Raw genomic sequence first — 19,026 nt, forward strand, 5'->3', positions numbered from 1 at the left:
GATGACAGAACGAGGAGTAATGGTCTCAAGTTGCAGTGGGGGAGGTTTAGATTGGATATTAGGAAAAACTTTTTCACTAAGAGGGTGGTGAAACACTGGAATGCGTTACCTAGGGAGGTGGTAGAATCTCCTTCCTTAGAGGTTTTTAAGGTCAGGCTTGACAAAGCCCTGGCTGGGATGATTTAACTGGGAATTGGTCCTGCTTCGAGCAGGGGGTTGGACTAGATGACCTTCAGGGGTCCCTTCCAACCCTGATATTCTATGATTCTATGATTGTGACACATATGCACATTTCATAGTCACTGTAGAACATTACAAATATATTTTTTACCCTGTAGAAGAGATGCTATGAAGGCAGTTGCTACACTGCTAGAACACAAAAGGACTGAATGATCAAGGCGATATTTGCCCTCTGGAATCCAGCCGAGTGTGACTGCCGCCACTGCTGCTAGAAAACCAACTACCGTCGCCTGGACCTAGGAGAGCAAAACAAGAGTTCATTAATATCAGAAAACTTTACCAACTTAAAATAATTGTTAGACATAAACCAACTGCCACCATTCCCTGTCTCTCATGTCTCATATCTGGGAGGCATCAGAGAAAGTACGCTCAGCCACTATGGAAAGGGAGAATTTGTATAGCTCAATTGTGATCTCCCTGGATGATTAAGAAGCAGAACTTATGGAGTCTGAAGGAAGAACTGTTCACTCTTCTTCTATAAGAAAGGCTTTAACAATGATTCAACGCCTCAAAGATCGTGAAAGTAATAACTAAGGCTGTCAAGCGATTAAAAAAATTAAAAATTGCCATTAATCGCACGATTAATCGCACTGTTAAACAATAGAATACCATTTATTTAAATATTTTTGGACTTTCTACATTTTCAAATATATTGATTTCAATTACGATACAGAATACAAAAAGTGTACATTGCTCACTTTATATTATTTTTATTACAAATATTTGCACTGTAAAAAACAAAAGAAATAGTATTTTTCAATTCACCTAATACAAGTACTGTAGTGCAATCTCTTTATCATGAAAGTTGACCTTACAAATGTAGAATTATGTACAAAAAAAAAACTGCATTCAAAAATAAAACAAAGTAAAATTTTAGAGCCTACAAGTCCACTTAGTCCTACTTCTTGTTCAGCCAGTCGCTCAGACAAACAAGTTTGTTTACATTTGCAGGAGATAATGCTGCCCACTTCTTGTCCACAATATCACCTGAAAGTGAGAAGAGGCACTCATATGGCACTGTGGTAGCTGGCGTCGCAAGATATTTTTGTGCTAGATGCACTGAAGATTCATATGTCCCTTCCCTTCATGCTTCAACCACCATGACAAAGGACATGCATCCATGCTGATAACTGGTTCTGGTCGATAACCATCCAAAGCAGTGCAGATCAAAGCAAGTTCCTTTTCATCATCTGAGTCAGATGCCACCAGCAGAAGACTGATTTTCTTTTTTGATAGTTCAGGTGCTGGAGTTTCCACATCAGAGTGCTGCTCTTTTAAGACACCTTAAAGCATTCTCCACACCTAGTCCCTCTCAGATTTTGGAAGGTGCTTCAGATTCTTAAACCATGGGTTGAGTGATGTAGCTATCTTTACAAATCTCACATTGGTACTTTCTTTGTGTTTTGCCAAATCTGCAGTGAAAGTATCTTAAAATGAACAACATGTGCTGGGTCATCATCCGAGACTGCTATAACACAAAATGTATGGCAGAATGTGGATAAAACAGAGTAGGAGATATACAATTCTCCCCCAAAGAATTCAGTCACAAATTTAATTAATGCATTATTTTTTTTAACTAGCATAATCAGAATGGAAACATGTCTTCTGGAATGGAGCACAAAGGGGCATACAAATGTCTAGCATAACTGGCATGAAAATACTTTGCAATGCCAGATACAAAAGTGCCATGCAAATGCCTCTTCTAACTTTCAGGTGACGTTGTAATTAAGAAGTGGGCAGCATTCTCTCCCATAAATGCAAACAGACATATTTGTCTGAACGATTGGCTGAACAAGAAGTAGGACTGAGTAGACTTGTAGGCGCTAAAGTTTTACACTGTTCCATTTTTGAGTGCAGTTACGTAACAAAAAAGTCTACATTTGTAAGTTGCACTTACACCATAAAGAGACTGCATTACAGTACGTGTATGAGGTGAATTGAAAAATACTATTTCTTTTGTTTGCCATTTTTACCGTGCAAATATTTGTAAAAAAAATAAATACACCTCTACCCCGATATAACGCAACCCGATATAACACGAATTCGTATATAACGCGGTAAAGCAGTACTCCGGGGGAGGGGCGGGACTGCACGCTCCAGTGGATCAAAGCAAGTTCGATATAACGCGGTTTCACCTATAATGCGGTAAGATGTTTTGGCTCCCAAGAACAGCGTTATATCGGGGTAGAGGTGTAATAATATAAAATGAGCACTGTCAACTTTGTATACTGTGTTGTAATTGAAACCAATATATTTGAAAATGTAGAAAAACATCCAAAAATATTTAATACATTTCAAATGGTATTCTATTGTTTAACAGTGCGATTACAACCACGATGAATCGCGATTAATTTTTTAAATCATAATTAATTTTTTTGAGTTAATCATGTAAGCTAACTGTGAGTAATTGACAGCCCTAGTCATAACAAAAAAAAATTGGGGGATTCTCAGGAGCCTAAAAAGACATACACAACAAAGCTATGTCTGAAGGCGGGTGGGAGACTACATCTAATACTTAAATAAATGAGTCAAAACATGGGTATTTTATACACGTTCTTAGCACTGTATGTATTTAACTATAATGTATAAATATGAAGCAGTTATTCAAAATCTAGTTAAGGAGCAGCTGTTTTGGATTTAAAGGCAGTCATTTACTCAAATGTTATAGACAATAAATAGTATGAAAGTGACTAACAGTCACTTCAAAGTTATTTAAATATTCTAACCCATGAAAGTACAGTATAGAAAGCATTTGAGAGGTCAAGATTAAATGGACTTTACTGGCGATGGAACTATTTTTTAATCATCCCTAGAAAGTCTCTTTCAAAAAAAGAGATGAGATATATTTGACAAGGCAGGATGGGAAAATTTACACAGATGTTACCTGTACTATAACTTTTATTGATAAAACCGCCCTATTTCTGCTGCAAGTCTGTATTACTTTAAAAACAGACTGTATACTGAAATTATGAATTAAAGTGAAGTAAGTTAACTCTGAACTGACTGAGTGTTGCAGTGTTGTATCCTCTGACTATTTTTCTATTGTTAGCATCAAAATTTGTGCTGGGAATTTTAAGTAACTGTTCTTGCGAGAGTATGCCAAAATGATTATATTGTACTTACCTGTTTTAAGGCCAAATTGCCAATTATTAGGTTCCACTTCTCAATGGGAGAATCCATTTTCCCAACATTTACCTTTAAATGAGAAAAGTGAATTTTAGACATTTGGATTTAAATTTATGGTACCATTTATTAACTTTAAGGTTTAGTAGTAAAGTAAAGGTAAGAACATAAGAACAGCCATACTGGGTCAGACCAAAGGTCCATCTAGCCCAGTATCCCGTCTTCCGACAGTGGCCAATGCCAGGTGCTTTAGAGGGAATGAACAGAACAGGTAATCATCAAATGATCCATCCCCTGTCGCCCATTCCCAGCTTCTGGCAAACAGAGGCTAGGGACACCATCCCTGCCCACCCTGGTTAGTAGACATTGATGGACCTATCCTCCATGAACTTATCTAGTTCTTTGTTGAATCCTGTTATAGTCTTGGCCTTCACAACATGCTCTGGCAAGGAGTTCCACAGGTTGACTGTGCGTTGTGTAAAGAAATACTTCCTCTTGTTTGTTTTAAACCTGCTGCCTATTAATTTCATTTGGTGACCCCAAGTTCTTGTGTTATGAGAAGGAGTAAATAACTCTTCCTTATTTACTTTCTCCACACCAGTCATGATTTTATAGACCTCTAGCATATCCCCTCTATCATAAGATGTGTATGATCATTCAGTTGTCATACTAGAAAAACAGTACCTAGTCTTTAGATTAATACAAGTCAATAATATGCCTGTATAATTTCACTGAACACAATTGGTAATAAGATATAAGATACAAACAATATTTTATCTGAAAAGTTTTTCAAGAGGATTAATGCCTAAATTCAGCTATTTTAAAAGAATTAAAAATTAACCATATTTATATAGTGATGTGGCTGCTGTTCAGTTAAAATAGCATCTACAAAACTACCCTAAACTGATGGGGTTTGATGAACAAAAGTCTTGCCAATTAAGTGTTTCTCACACACTTTTTAGCCAATTACATAGTGAATGCTATTTCCACGAACATGCCCAAATACGCCAGCTATCAGATCAGTTGGCAGAAAAAAGAATTGTGTCAGTGTTTAATGTTTAAGGACAAAGTCAGTCTAAAATACCCCCAAGAGCTTACACTCCATGGGCCTCATAATGTAAACATTTATGCATGCAACTTCCCTTCAACAGAACTACCTAAATGAATACAAATACATTTACAAAATCAGGTTCTATAATTAAGAGCAGAATTTGACCTCCCAGCTCTGGATTTACACCAATGCAACTACATTGCTGTAAATAATTTCACAATCCAGTTCTGAGGCTGGGACTTGAGAATATCCAATATATTTCAAATGAAACTTTTTAAAAAAAAAAAACAACAACAAATCCCTTCATACAGGATCTTTCACAATATACTTCATATTTCTTTAATATTTATTTTTTTTGGTCAGAGCAAAAGGACTCATGCAATCACTGAACACTATCTGAGGACATTTTTAAAGACTTTTGAGCAAAGTGGCCAGAAGGTCATGTTTTCTAGCAAAGATACTATGCTGCTTAAACTTTTTTTGAAGTTCATTAATTTATATACATGGGATAAAATATCACAAAAATTTCTAAATAAATTAAAGCCCTGCTGTTTGGTTTTCCCAGCAGAATGTTTTTTAAGTTCTTAGTGCTGTTTCTTTTCTATTTTGCTATTATGCTGCTTGCTTTAGGTTTAGGAGGAATGTTGTAGATCAGAGGGAACACCGAGCTAAACTCACTAAAAGTTAATTATAACGTACTTTATCACAACCTATAATACAAAGTAAATATGTTAGTGTTCAAAGTGCACGCAATAAACATCATAAATAATCCCATAGAGAAGTAGAGCTCCCAATTATTTCTTATTGGCATTCTTAATAAATACCTCTGCTAAACCAGCTGTATAATGAGTTATTGGTAAAACATGAGGAGTTTCTCCCTTAGTAGGAGTCCTTAAAAAACACCAAGGTTTGCCTGAGTGGACATTAACATCCTCTAGCAGTTTTAATTAATATAGGTGTTTTCCCTAGAATCTTGTGTTCTAATGCAGAACCCTAGCTATATTTAGTCCAGGTCTACACTTAACAGTATGGCTCTACCAGTACACTATGCTGAAAAAGCGTTCTTAGTGTGGGAACAGCTTATACTAGCAAAACTGCACATTTACTGGTACAGCTTATTTCACTTGGGGAGAGGAGAAGGAGGGTGGTTTGATGGAATAAACTACACTGGCAAAACCCTAGGGACTACTGCCAGCATAGCTATGTCAATCACAAATCACACTTCATCCACACCCACTGACAGAGCTATGCCGGCAAAAGCTTTAGTGTAGACATGGCCTTAGATCTAGTTAGCCTGAATACTGCCAAGTGATGAAGTGGAGGTGAAATCTACTCAGATTTTAGAGGACCTGAAATAATATGCTTAAAAAAAAGTCTCCTGTTTCAGCCTGTTTGGGGGTTTTATGTGTGTTTTCAAATTATCAGTGGAAGAATCCTTCCACTACCTCTCAAGTCCAACATTACACACGTAAACCAGAGAAAGTATTAAGAGCTTAAGGGTACATCTACACAGCGAAAAAGACCCATGGTGGAGAGTCTCAGAGCCCAGATCAACTGATTTACTCTCGTGCTGTAGGGCTAAAAATGGCACTGCAGATGTTTGGGTTTGCACTGGAGCCCGGGCTCTGAAACCTGGGCCTGAACATCTACACTGCTATTTTTAGCCCGCAGTGTGAGCCCTGAGACTCACTGCTAAAGAGGTTTGTTTATTTATTTTTTTCTCTGTAGACATATCCTAAGTCACCTTCCTTTGACTTCACATTGAATTTTGGGTTCTCAGCACTTCTCTGAATCAGTCTCCTAAATGACTATATTCTGCCAGCCAGAGCTTGGATTGGGTCAGTATACAAAGGTACAATATTCAGGTACCTTTCTGAAGCTCCTATCTTGTTCTCCAGAATCTTAGCTTTAATATTTTTATAATGTCAGTCTCTAGCTGTTATGGTTGTGAAGAAAGCTTCCAAAATATAAACTAAGTGTAACCAATGCAAAGAGGGCCTGGTGAGTCTACGGAGAGCCTGCAACAAATTGCTATGAGAGGTGTCAACTGTCCCATAAAACTCAGTGAGATAATAATTCAGATGCCCAATGATAGTTAACAATGTCAACATTTAAAGTATTTCATTCTTCACATAAGAAGAGAGAGAGGATCATAGATCTGCATAATTTACTTTGAGTGATGTCTTTTTTGGTACCAGGAATGGGTGGTGTTCAGGAGATACCAACACATTTTCCCATCCTCCCCCCTCATGAAACCTATGAGAACCCACTGGCATATTCAAACCCCACCAAAGGGGAGCCAAGGTCAAGGATCCCAGTAGAGCACAGAACATGCATGATCATATCTGGAACACTACTCAATCTGTGAGCAGTGTCTAATTTTGGTGACTCACATGGTAAAGATTATTTTGTGGATGGAGTTTGGAAGAGTAACAATTTTTCCCCTCACTAATTCAACCCTTGCTATGGGGACCTCCTGCAACAGGTAAATAAACTAAACCAGGCTCTATTACAGAAAAATAATGTTGTCCTTTTTATATTACAAGACATGTGAGAAGAGGGGAAAAAATAAGATTACTTACTGCAGTTGATAGTCTAGATGCCAAGGTCATTTCCAAATTACCTTTGAGACCAAGTAGTGCAGGAACCAAGATAAAAACTTCAGTAACATTTCTGAACACTTCCCAGTGCTATTTAAAATACAGGTAAAGAAAAAAAAATAGTTAAAAAAAAAGGATCCCTTCACATTCCACAACACTGTTTTAAGGGTGGTATAGTAGTCTGATCTCAACAGATTTCAGAATACCAGAGGTAAAGTTAACAAAAGTATCTAAGTCCCATTTCCAAAAATGACAGGCACCTAAGTCTCATTGAAAGTCAACCGCCATTTGGAAACTTTTCCTAGGTTAGTACTTGGGATAAGAGACCTCCACTAAAAACTCAGGATAAGTGTTGGCAGTTCAGATAATGATACCCTTTTCTCTGAATGAGTACAGAACCAGCTTTCTTTTATGAGGTTGAGGGTTCTCTGCTGCTGTCTTTTGGATGAGACAAATCTGAGTTCCTTGCTACGTCTTATCATTAAAGCATGCATCACACTTAGCCCTGGTCTACACTAGGAGTTGAGGTCGAATTTAGCAGCGTTAAATCGATTTAACCCTGCACCCATCCACACGACGAAGCCCTTTTTTTCAACTTAAAGGGCTCTTAAAATCAATTTCTTTTCTCCACCGCGAACAAGGGGATTAGCGCTGAAATCGGCCTTGCCAGGTCGAATTTGGGGTAGTGTGGACGCAATTCAACAGTACTGGCCTCCAGGAGCTATCCCAGACTGCTCCATTGTGACCGCTCTGAACAGCACTCTCAACTCAGATGCACTGGCCAGGTAGACAGGAAAAGGCCCGCAAACTTTTGAATCTCATTTCCTGTTTGGCCAGCGTGGCAAGCTGCAGGTGAGTGCAGAGCTCATCAGCAGAGGTGACCATGAAGACCTCATCAGCAGAGGTGACCATGATGGAGTCCCAGAATCACAAAAGAGCTCCAGCATGGACCGAACGGGAGGTACGGGATCTGATCACTGTATGGGGAGAGGAATCCATGCTATCAGAACTACGTTCCAGTTTTCGAAACGCCAAAACCTTTGTCAAAATCTCCCAGGGCATGAAGGACAGCGGCCATAACAGGGACCCGAAGTAGTGCCACATGAAACTTAAGGAGCTGAGGCAAGCCTACCAGAAAACCAGAGGCAAACGGCCGCTCCGGGTCAGCGCCCCAAATATGCCGCTTCTATGATGAGCTGCATGCCATTTTAAGGGGTTCAGCAACCACTACCCCAACCGTGTTGTTTGACTCCTTCAAGGGAGAGGGAGGCAACATGGAAGCAGGTTTTGGGGATGAGGAAGATGAGGAGGAGGAGGTTGTAGATAGCTCACAGCAAGCAAGTGGAGAAACCGGTTTTCCCGACAGCCAGGAACTGTTTCTCACCCTGGACCTGGAGCCAGTACCCCCTGAACCAACCCACGGCTGCCTCCCGGACCCGCCAGGTGGAGAATGGACCTCTGGTGAGTGTACCTATTTAAATAGTATACATGGTTTAAAAGCAAGATTGTTTAATGATTAATTTGCCTTGGCATTTGCGGCCAGTACAGCTACAGGAAAAGTCTGTTAACATGTCTGGGGATGGAGCGGAAATCCTCCATTCCATCTCCATAAAGTTCTCCTGGATGTACTCCCAAAGCCTTTGCAAAAGGTTTCTGGGGAGGGCAGCCTTATTCCGTCCACCATGGTAGGACACTTTACCACGCCAGGCCAGTAGCACGTACTCGGGAATCATTGTAGAACAAAGCATTGCAGTGTATGTTTGCTGGCGTTCAAACAACATCCATTCTTTATCTCTCTACGTTATCCTCAGGAGAGTATCATTCATGGTCACCTGGTTGAAATAAGGTGCTTTTCTTAAGGGGACATTCAGAGGTGCCCATTCCCCCGGGGCTGTTTGCCTGTGGCTGAAGAGAAATGTTCCCTGCTGTTAGCCACGTGGTGGGGGGAGGAGGAATGGGGGAGGGATTAGCCACGCACTGAGGGGAGGCAAAATGCGACCTTGTAACGAAAGCACATGTGCTATGTATGTACTGTTAACAGCAAGGTTTACCGTGAGAGAGTGTACCCATTGTTCTATCAAATGTGTCTTTTTAAATACCACTGTACCCTTTTTTTCTCTCCACCAGCTACATGTGTTTCAAGGATCACAGGATCTTCTCCTTCCCAGAGGCTAGCGAAGATCAGAAGGCGAAAAAAACGCACTCATGATGAAACGTTCTCTGAGCTCATGCTGTCCTCCCACACTGACAGAGCACAGACGAATGCATCGAGGCAGACAATGTCACAGTGCAGGAAAGCACAAAATGAATGCGAGAAGAGGTGGCAGGCTGAAGAGAGTAAGTGGTGGGCTGAAGATGAGAGGAGGCGGATTCAATGCTGAGGCTGCTGGAGGATCAAACTAATATGCTCCAGTGTATGGTTGAGCTGCAGGAAAGGCAGCTGTAGTACAGACGGCTGCTACAGCCCCTGTGTAACCAACCACCCTCCTCCCCGAGTTCCAAAGCCTCCTCACCCAGATGCCCAAGAATGCGGTGGGGGGGCCTCCGGCCACCCAGCCACTCCACCCCAGAGGATTGCCCAAGCAACAGAAGGCTGGCATTCAATAAGTTTTAAAGTGCTGTGTGGCCTTGTCCTTCCCTCCTCCACCACCCCACCCGGTTATTCCCTTCTCCACCAACCCTCCCGGGCTACGTTGGCAGTTATCCCCCCATTTGTGTGATGAATTAATAAAGAATGCATGAATTTGAAGCAACAATGACTTTATTGCCTCTGACAGCAGTGATCGAAGGGGGGAGGAGAGGGTGGTTAGCTTACAGGGAAGTAGAGTGAAAGAGTGAACCAAGGCGTGGGGGAGGTTTCATCAAGGAGAAAAACAGAACTTTCACACCGTAGCCTGGCCAGTCATGAAACTGCTTTTCAAAGCTTCTCTTTTGCGCACCGCACCCTCCTGTGCTCGTCTAACCACCCTGGTGTCTGGCTGCACATAACCAGCAGCCAGGCGATTTGCCTCAACCTCCCACCCTGCCATAAACGTCTCCCCCTTACTCTCACAGATATTGTGGAGCGCACAGCAAGCAGTAATAACAGTGGGAATATTGGTTTCGCTGAGGTCTAACCGAGTCAGTAAACTGCGCCAGCGCACTTTTAAACATCCAAATGCACATTCTACCACCATTCTGCACTTGCTCAGCCTGTAGTTCAGCTCCTGACTACTGTCCAGGCTGCCTGTGTATGGCTTCATGAGCCATGGCATTAAGGGGTAGGCTGGGTCCCCAAGGATAACTATAGGCATTTCAACATCCCCAACAGTTATTTTCTGGTCTGGGAATAAAGTCCCTTCCTGCAGCTTTTGAAACAGACCAGAGTTCCTGAAGGTGCGAGCGTCATATACCTTTCCCGGCCATCCCACATTGATGTTGGTGAAACGTCCCTTGTGATCCACCAGTGCTTGCAGCACTATTGAAAAGTACCCCTTGCGGTTTATGTATTCGCCGGCTTGGTGCTCCGGTGCCAAGATAGGGATATGGGTTCCGTCTATGGCCCCACCACAGTTAGGGAATCCCATTGCAGCAAAGCCATCCACTATGACCTGCACATTTCCCAGGGTCACTACCCTTGATATCAGAAGATCTTTGATTGCGTTGGCTACTTGCATCACAGCAGTCCCCACAGTAGATTTGCCCACTCCAAATTGATTCCCGACTGACCGGTAGCTGTCTGGCGTTGCAAGCTTCCACAAGGCTATTGCCATTCGCTTCTCAACTGTGAGGGCTGCTCTCATCTTGGTATTCTTGCGCCTCAGGGCAGGGGAAAGCAAGTCACAAAGTTCCATGAAAGTGCCCTTACACATGCAAAAGTTTTGCAGCCATTGGGAATCGTCCCAGACCTGCAACACTATGCGGTCCCACTAGTCTGTGCTAGTTTCCCGAGCCCATAATCGGCGTTCCACAGTGTGAACCTGCCCCATTAGCACCATGATGCCCACATTACCAGGGCCCGTGCTTTGAGAGAAGCCTGTGTCCATGTCCTCATCACTCATCATTGCGCTGACGTTGCCTACTCGCCCAGTTTCGCTTTGCCAGGTTCTGGTGCTGCATATACTGTTGGATAATGCGTGTGGTGTTTAATGTGCTCCTAATTGCCAAAGTGATCTGAGCGGGCTCCATGCTTGCCATGGTATGGTGTATGCATAGGTAACCCAGGAAAAAAAGTGCAAAACGATTGCCTGCCATTGCTTTCACGGTGGAAGGGCCTGACAACATGTACCCAGAACCACCCACAACAATGTTTTTGCCCCCTTAGGCATTGGGATCTCAACCCAGAATTCCAATGGGCGGCGGAGACTGCGGGAACTGTGGGATAGCTACCCACAGTGCAATGCTCCAGAAGTCTACTCTAGCCTCGGTACTGTGGAAGCACTCCACCAAGTTAATGCACTTAGAGCATTTTGTGTGGGGACACACACAATCGACTGTATAAAAACAATTTCTAAAAAAACGACTTCTATAAATTCGACCTAATTTCATAGTGTAGACATACCCTTATTGTAGGATTAAGGGTGTAAAACCTTACGTTGGCCAAATAGTAATTCAGTTAGTGTCTGAAAGCCAATCAAGATCTTTTAAGGAAAGGCATTGAAGTAATAACAACAACATAAAATAATAATAATAAATAATAAAACAAAAAATCAAGGTCTGTCTCCCTTTATCGGTTCTGAGTTGCCTTAATATAGTCGGGGAAAGGCAAAGCTGATCTTTCAGTGAAGTGTGTCTAGTGATTACAGAAGGGGATTGGGAGCCTACATTCTATTTCTGGCTCTGCCACTGACATATTATATAACGTTGGGAAAGTCACCTAACTCATCTGAAAAATATCAGTCTCCCTTAAAGAGTGTTGTGAGGGTTGATGAATTAATGTTTGTAAAGCTTTATGAGATCATCAAATTAAAGATATAACAGGATGTACAAAATAAACTAAACTGAGGTCATTCAACAATTTAAGTAACTTTACTCGTGAGTATTAAGATTTACAAATATACCCAAAGGAGATGCTAATGCAAGGGTGAGCAAACTATGGCCCAGTAGCCGCATCCGGCCCTTCAGACGTTTTAATCCGTCCCTCGAGCTCCCGCTGGGGAGTGGGATCCGGGGCTTGCCCCACTCTGGCGCGCCAGCCAGGGACTTGCCCCACTCCACGCGTGCTGTGGCTCCATGCAGGTCCCGGAAGCAGGGGCATATCCCCCCTCTGGTTCCTATCTGTAGGGCAGCCAGGGGCTCTGCATGCTGCCCCCACCTCAAGCACCACCCCTGCCATAGGCGGCGAGTTATATGGACCTATGGTGCCCATGCTCCACCAATATTCAGGAATGTAGGCCCGGCTCCACCAATGTTTGGGCTTATATTTTCAGAGCCGTCCCGTCCATAGGATGGGCCAGGGCAACTGCCCCAGGCCCCATGCTCTGGGGGCTCCACGCTTCAGGGGCATCTGGGGGGGGTTGTGAGGGGCCTGGCTCCAGCAGCAGTGAGGGAGCCAGCCCCAGCCCACCCCGCTTCTTCCCGCTCCAGCTCTGACCCCGCCCCACCTCCACTCTACTCCTTGCCCCAAATCCCCGTTCCACCTGTTTCCGGCTTCTGCCCCCTCCCCCAAGCAACGCCAGGAGCCGGCGGTGGGCGGGCTGGGGCCGGGTTGCTCGCTGCTGCTGGCACCAGGTCCCCCACTAACCTCGCAAGCTGCCCTGGACCCCGCATAGCCCTGTAACATGGGGCTTCCCAAAGCACAGGGCCTGGGGCGGTTGCCCCGGTCTGTCCTATGGATGGCACAGCTCTGCTTGGACCTATTCTGGGCACCACCAAAAATTATATAAACCTGGTGTCCATGATCCCCCGCAGCTCCCATTTGCTGGGAACCATGGCCAATGGGAGCTGCAGGGGCAGCACCTGCGGAAGGGTCAGCACGCCAAGCAGCCTGGCTGTGCCTCCGCGTAGGAGCCGGAGTGGGGACATGCCGCTGCTTCCGGGAGCTGCTTAAGGTAAGCACCACCTGGAGCCTGATACATTGTCTTCTCATTTTTTAAAAAATAAAGGTTGAACTGAAGTAGTTAGAACATTCTATCTGTCCTGTTCTTTGTGAACTTAATGAATTAGAAAGTGCCATCAAGTGCACCAAGTATAAAACTGAAAAAAAGAAAAGGAGTACTTGTGGCACCTTAGAGACTAACAAATTTATTTGAGCATAAGCATCCGATGAAGTGAGCTGTAGCTCACGAAAGCTTTTGTTAGTCTCTAAGGTACCACAAGTACTCCTTTTCTTTTTGTGAATACAGACTAACATGGCTGCTACTCTGAAACTGAAAAAAAATTATCCTCTAATCTCTGTCAATTATAGTAATCTTAGGTATGGTTCATAACAATAAGTATAATATTCAGCCTGAAGCATAACTTTTCAGTTATGACATCCTTTTAAGTCACTCAGATTCCAGTCTGACAAAGACTCAAGCTGTGTGCATAATTTTATGCAAATGAGTATTCTTGGGCCTTGTCTGCACAAGGAAGTTGTACCAGTTTAACTAAATTTGGTTTTTAGATCCATGTATTTAAACCAGTTCATATACTTATTTGAGCTAAATCAACATAAACCAATTGTAAACTGATTTGTGTGTGTCCAGAGAGGGCTTTGTTTTTTTTAAATCCATTTAGCTAAATTGGTACAATTTTAATTAAACTAAGGCTACTTTTGTGTTTAGACAACACTAAGACTACATATGTGCGTGGAGTTACGTACATGCTTAAATCTTTGCAAGATCAGGGGTCTAATCTTAAGGAAGGCATTGTAGATATCTGAGTTTAAACAAAATTTAGTCTTTTTTTCTGGTTTAAATTTTGTTTTGAAAATGTGTTCTCTACTTAAAAACGACTTGACTGAGTTTAAACTATATATTGTAGTGACACAGTATAAGGAAGCAATAGTATTTGCATACCAGTTTTGGTTTCCTTTTACTGGTTTACAAGACTGTCATTTTCTTTAGTGTAATTACATCCGGACTGAACTTTTGATTCTCAGCTTTATTTACTCTAATTTTTGAGACCCTGAACAACAGAGTATCCTTTTCTTTGTCATTATGTGCACTTTCTGGATTCTCAAATAACACTTAGTTTCAAATACAAATAAACCTATATTTTCCCTTGGAGGTAAGGAATTCAGTGGATTCATATCTGTTAAAACAGATTTCTGTGAACTCTAATTGCACAGAGAGAGAGCAAGAGAGGGAAGTGGTTACGTTTTTATTTATAAAGAATTTCTGAAACTCTACCGCAAAGAAACTCGACAGAAAATAAAACAAAATAGCCCTTAAGGAAAGAGGAGAAGACAAGGAACTGAGCTAGTCCTTTCTTAGGTTTTAGCTTCCAGTGAACTTTTTTCAAATATTAATGTACAAAGAAACATTGCACAAACAGTTAGCTGTGAACCACATGACTATAATTCCACTGAAGTGCTGCTGGTGACATCCAACTCAAGAGCAAAACTAAGGTTCAGTCTTACAACCTTCATCTATTTCAGTAATCATCAATTACAAGACTACTTCAGATTAGGAGCCTGAAGCTATGTGGAAATTCAGCTTTCAAAACTGAGAGTCAGTCAATTTTATCTTAGTCTGAACACCCACCATCAGTTGGGGCTCTTTCCTCAAATCAGTGGGATCTAGCCCTGGTTAATCCTGATGTAAGTCCATCAAGTGCAGAGTACTAGAGGTGTAATCTTCGGCCCTGTCTATACTATTAAAGTTAGTGTGTAGTTTTGATACAGGCACACAATAATAGATTACTTAAGAACCATACACTCACCTCCACATACTTCAAATACTCTAAAGCAGTGGTTCTCAACCTCTCCAGACTACTGTACCTAGGGTGACCAGATAGAAAGTGTGAAAAATCGGGATGGGGTGAGGGGTAATAGGTGCCTATGTAAGAAAAAGCTCCAAAAATTGGGACTGTCCTTATAAAATCAGGACATCTGGTCACCCTAACTGTACCCCTTTCAGGAGTCTGATTTGTCTTGCGTACTCCAAGTTTCACCTCACTTAAAAACTACTGCTTACAAAATTAGACAATACACAAGTGTCACAGTCACTATTACTAAAGCTGTGAGTCTCTCACAGAGGTCACAGAAGTCACAGATTCTGTGACTTTCTGGGATCTCCGTGACTTCTGCAGCGGCCAGGGGGGCTGGCCCGGCGGCTGCCTGAGCAGCTCAGGCAGCCCAAGGGCCAGTCGCACTGGCCATTGCTCAGGCCATCACGTCTCGCCTCCCCCAACAGCAGCAGGAATTTGTGTACGGGAGGGGGCTCAGGGCTGGGGCATGTGAGGGGGTGAAGTGTCCGGTCAGCGCTTACCTCGGGGGGCAACTGGAAACGGCAACATGTCCCTTGGCTCCTAGGCAGAGGTGTGGCCAGGCAGTTCCTAGCCAATGAGAGCTGCGGAGCTGGCCTTGGGGTGAGGGTAGCATGCAGAGCCCCCCTAGCTGCGCCACGGCCTAGGAGCTGAGGGACATGTCACCACTCACAGGGAGCTGCACAGAGCCAGGTAGGGAGCCTACCTGCCCCACCAAACCCCTCCCTCAGCAGCAGTGGGGGTCCCGGGCCATGCACCATAGCCTCTCCACCCCAGCAGCTGCGGGGGTCCCGGGCCACCCCCTGCCTCCCGCTCCTCGCCAGCACCCACAGCGCCCTTGGGCTGCCCCCCGCCCCAGAGCACCCAAGATTTAGTAAAGGATATATAGAACAAAATCATGGATAGGTCATGGTCCGTGAATTTTTGTTTACTGCCCATGACCAGTCCATTACTTTTACTAAAAATACCCATGCCTAAAACGTAGCTTTAACTATTACTGAAAAACTGCTTACTTTCTCATTTTGTCAATATGAAATTCTATTTTGTACTGACTTTGCTAGTGCTTTTGGTGTAGCCTGTTGTAAAATTAGCCAAATATTTAGATGAGTTGATGTACCCCCTGGAAGACCTCTGAATACCCCAGGGGTATGCGTACCCCTGGTTGAGAACCATTGCTCTGAAGAGCCCTGGAACGAGATCCGTATCATTCCATATGTACCTTTATAGATTGTATGAAATGAAGCAGGGCTTTAATACTGATCTCTACATACCATATATATCCTCACAGATCATATTCCACATAAATTTCCACAGGATCTCACATATATTGATGTGGGTCATACAAGAAAGCTAGGTAAAGTGAGAAATTTCTACTCAACTTTACTACCATGCATACATACAGAGCCTATGGGAACACTGAGCATTCAAACACTGAATGAGAATTTCCACTCAGCTATACGTGCAAACATACATCAATACCAAGAGAATTTTGAACCAATGCCCATGTGGACAATCACAGTCTACACAACCTAATGGGAGAACAGGAAGTCTGAATCCCAAAGAATAAGCAATTGAATCAACTGGTTGTATACAATGTTATTGTGTTTATGTCGAGTAATGTCTTTTATAAAATTTTATGATGTTCTGAACTTAGTGATCATGATGAGATATGTATACACTCTGTGCTTATGTCTTTATGTATATAAAAACTCTGCTCATAATCCGAGCTGCAATATTTAGCTAACCTTTGCTTCCACTCTGCCACAGAGGGGATCCAGCATTCACAGACAACCCTCAGCCTTCAAGATTGTCCCTCCCTTTTGGATGAAGACTTCTGTTTGAAGCCTCCTTTTAAAAAGGACTTTCTCCCTTTTTTTCTTCCCCCTCCTCTCTTCCAGCATGGTGACGCATAGTTAGAGTGACCACATTTCCGAAAGGGAAAATGAGACACCACACAGGGCAGGCGCGAGCTGCTTTCCCGAGCCCTGCCCCATCTCCCCACTCTGCGCGTGGGGCTGGCCCATTCCCAGCTCCCTCTATTCCTCCAGCACATGGGCTGGCTCGTGCCCTGCCCCCCCCCCACACACACACGGGGCTGATCTGAGTCGCTGGCCTGAGCCCTGCTTCCCCCATGCCCAGAGCTCTCGTACAAGCCCAGCCTACTCGCCATGTGGGGCTGGCATCGCTGATCACTCAAACCCTGCCTGCCCCCTGTGCAGCTGGTGTTGCTGCGTTCTCAAACCCTGACTCCCACCAGATGGCTGGCATCGCTGCTCACTGGAGCCCTGTTTCTCCCCACCCCACAGGGCTGGCATTACCACTTGCCCACCTGTACATTCCTCTGTGCCCCGCTAGGGGTGCGCACCCCACTTTTGGGGCAAAAAAATGGTGCAAACTCTTTTGGCAAGAGCAAATGGGATAAACGCACACTTTTGCCAAAAAAGTCAGGACGGCTGGGACAAGGCTTAAAAAAGGGACTGTCCCGACCAAAAATGGAAGTATAGTCAAACTACTCATGGTTATTTAAAGTGGAGAAATTTTATGGACCACCATCTTTCTTTTCCTGGGTTTTACAATGTTATGTGCTTTGAGTTAGTCTCCCCTGGTTAGGGAGGCAACCCCTCCCTCCCTCCCTAGTTGACCAGTGCCCTGTTGTGAGGTGGAGCTGAATGCTGCAGTGCAAATTATGAGCACGGTTTTCTATATACATAAATAAGCACAGTGTGTATACATATCTCACAATGACCACCAAGTTCAGAACACCACACACTATCATAAAAGACACGACTTGACATATTTGTACACACAACATTGTATGCAACCAGTTGATTCAATTGCTTACATTGGGTTCAGATCTCCTGTTCTTCCCTTGGGATGTCTAGACCCTGACTGTCACAAGATGCATTAAATAATTTTTAAAACCTTTATGATTCAACCAATATCTGCATTTGTACAGCACCTTGCATAATAAGATCCTGTCCCATGACTAGGACTCGTAGGTGTTATTGCAATACAAATAAATAAAAATACTAATAAATAGGTTGTCTCCAGACAGCTGTGACCTAGTGACCATACCCCTGGCAAAATTCAAATTTCTATCACTTTCTATTAAAGCACAAGAGCTGTTAAACATTTGTAATACTGTATTACTCTCTTCCTATTCAGAATTGGCTGAATGTCAGTGACTACAAAATAAAGCAGTATGTACTGCCATACTAGAATGCATTAGGAAAATTTCTTCAATTATCTAACAAAAACCATGTAAAGTGAATACCAACCTGCACAATATCCAAAACCATACCAGCAGAAACAGTTCCAAATCCTGCTAACAAAAATGGTACAAGTATCTGTAATGCCATAATACTACTGGACTCCTTTGGCTGCTTTCTGCTCCTTTCCACAATGGCATCTTCATCACCATCACTAGACAAGTTGTCATCCTGCAATATGGCATCTGTTTCTGACGTGTCCATCCCATCACAATAATTATAACTGGCAAAGTCATCATACTTTGGACTACAGCTAGATGGACTGTGTCCGTTACTACCATGAAAAGCTGGTTCTGAGAAGCGATGGTACTCCATGTGTTGATCCGATCTAACATTAAAATTGTGTCCTGTGTGTTGTAATCCATCTTGCCAGACACCATTCACTTTTTTATGTCGCTCTTCCTGCTTTTTGTGGTAAACAATTGGAACCATACTCAACAGCAGGTTCAGAAACTTGTCAGACTGAATTGTATTAAGATTTATAGTCCAATTTACAAAACTTTCTCCACCATAAGCTTTACCATTTATTTTGGTAGTGGTAGATCTTCCTTTACAGTTAGTCATAGTGTCACAAAAATACTACGGGGAAGATCACTGTTCTCTAAACTTCAGTGAAGAAACACAGCTGATGAGTCAACAACAGCCACACAATCATTGATTTTAAAATCAAATAAATCAAATGTGGAAAATGTTATGTAGAAAATGTTCTTTTCATGGATCTTAGATCTTGAGCAATTCCACAACCGAGTTTGGATCTGGAAAAAAAAAATTCAGTAGTTTGATTGTGTGTATGTATCTATTATTATTATTATTAAAACAAATAGAAAAGATATATCAAAGCCTACATTCTCATGTT

General features: G+C 42.8%; 1 protein-coding gene across 4 annotated transcripts in view; it reads right to left on the reverse strand.

Annotated features, from left to right (window-relative positions):
* SLC41A2 (solute carrier family 41 member 2) overlaps window positions 1–19,026 on the reverse strand; it is a 99,961-nt gene that overhangs the window by 58,247 nt on the left and 22,688 nt on the right. For all 4 annotated transcript variants that reach the window (XM_084649849.1, XM_084649848.1, XM_084649847.1 and 1 more), the window contains 4 exons: window positions 18,180–18,925; window positions 6,997–7,104; window positions 3,364–3,435; window positions 332–476 (listed from right to left, as the gene is read on the reverse strand). In XM_084649849.1, the coding sequence (XP_084505975.1) occupies window positions 332–476; window positions 3,364–3,435; window positions 6,997–7,104; window positions 18,180–18,734 (880 nt within the window). In that variant the 5' untranslated portion in view covers window positions 18,735–18,925. The remainder of the gene's footprint in view (window positions 1–331; window positions 477–3,363; window positions 3,436–6,996; window positions 7,105–18,179; window positions 18,926–19,026) is intronic.

The sequence above is a fragment of the Lepidochelys olivacea genome (assembly GCF_965140295.1).
Source record: "Lepidochelys olivacea isolate rLepOli2 genome assembly, chromosome: 1".
In the NCBI taxonomy this organism is placed as follows: domain Eukaryota; kingdom Metazoa; phylum Chordata; order Testudines; family Cheloniidae; genus Lepidochelys; species Lepidochelys olivacea.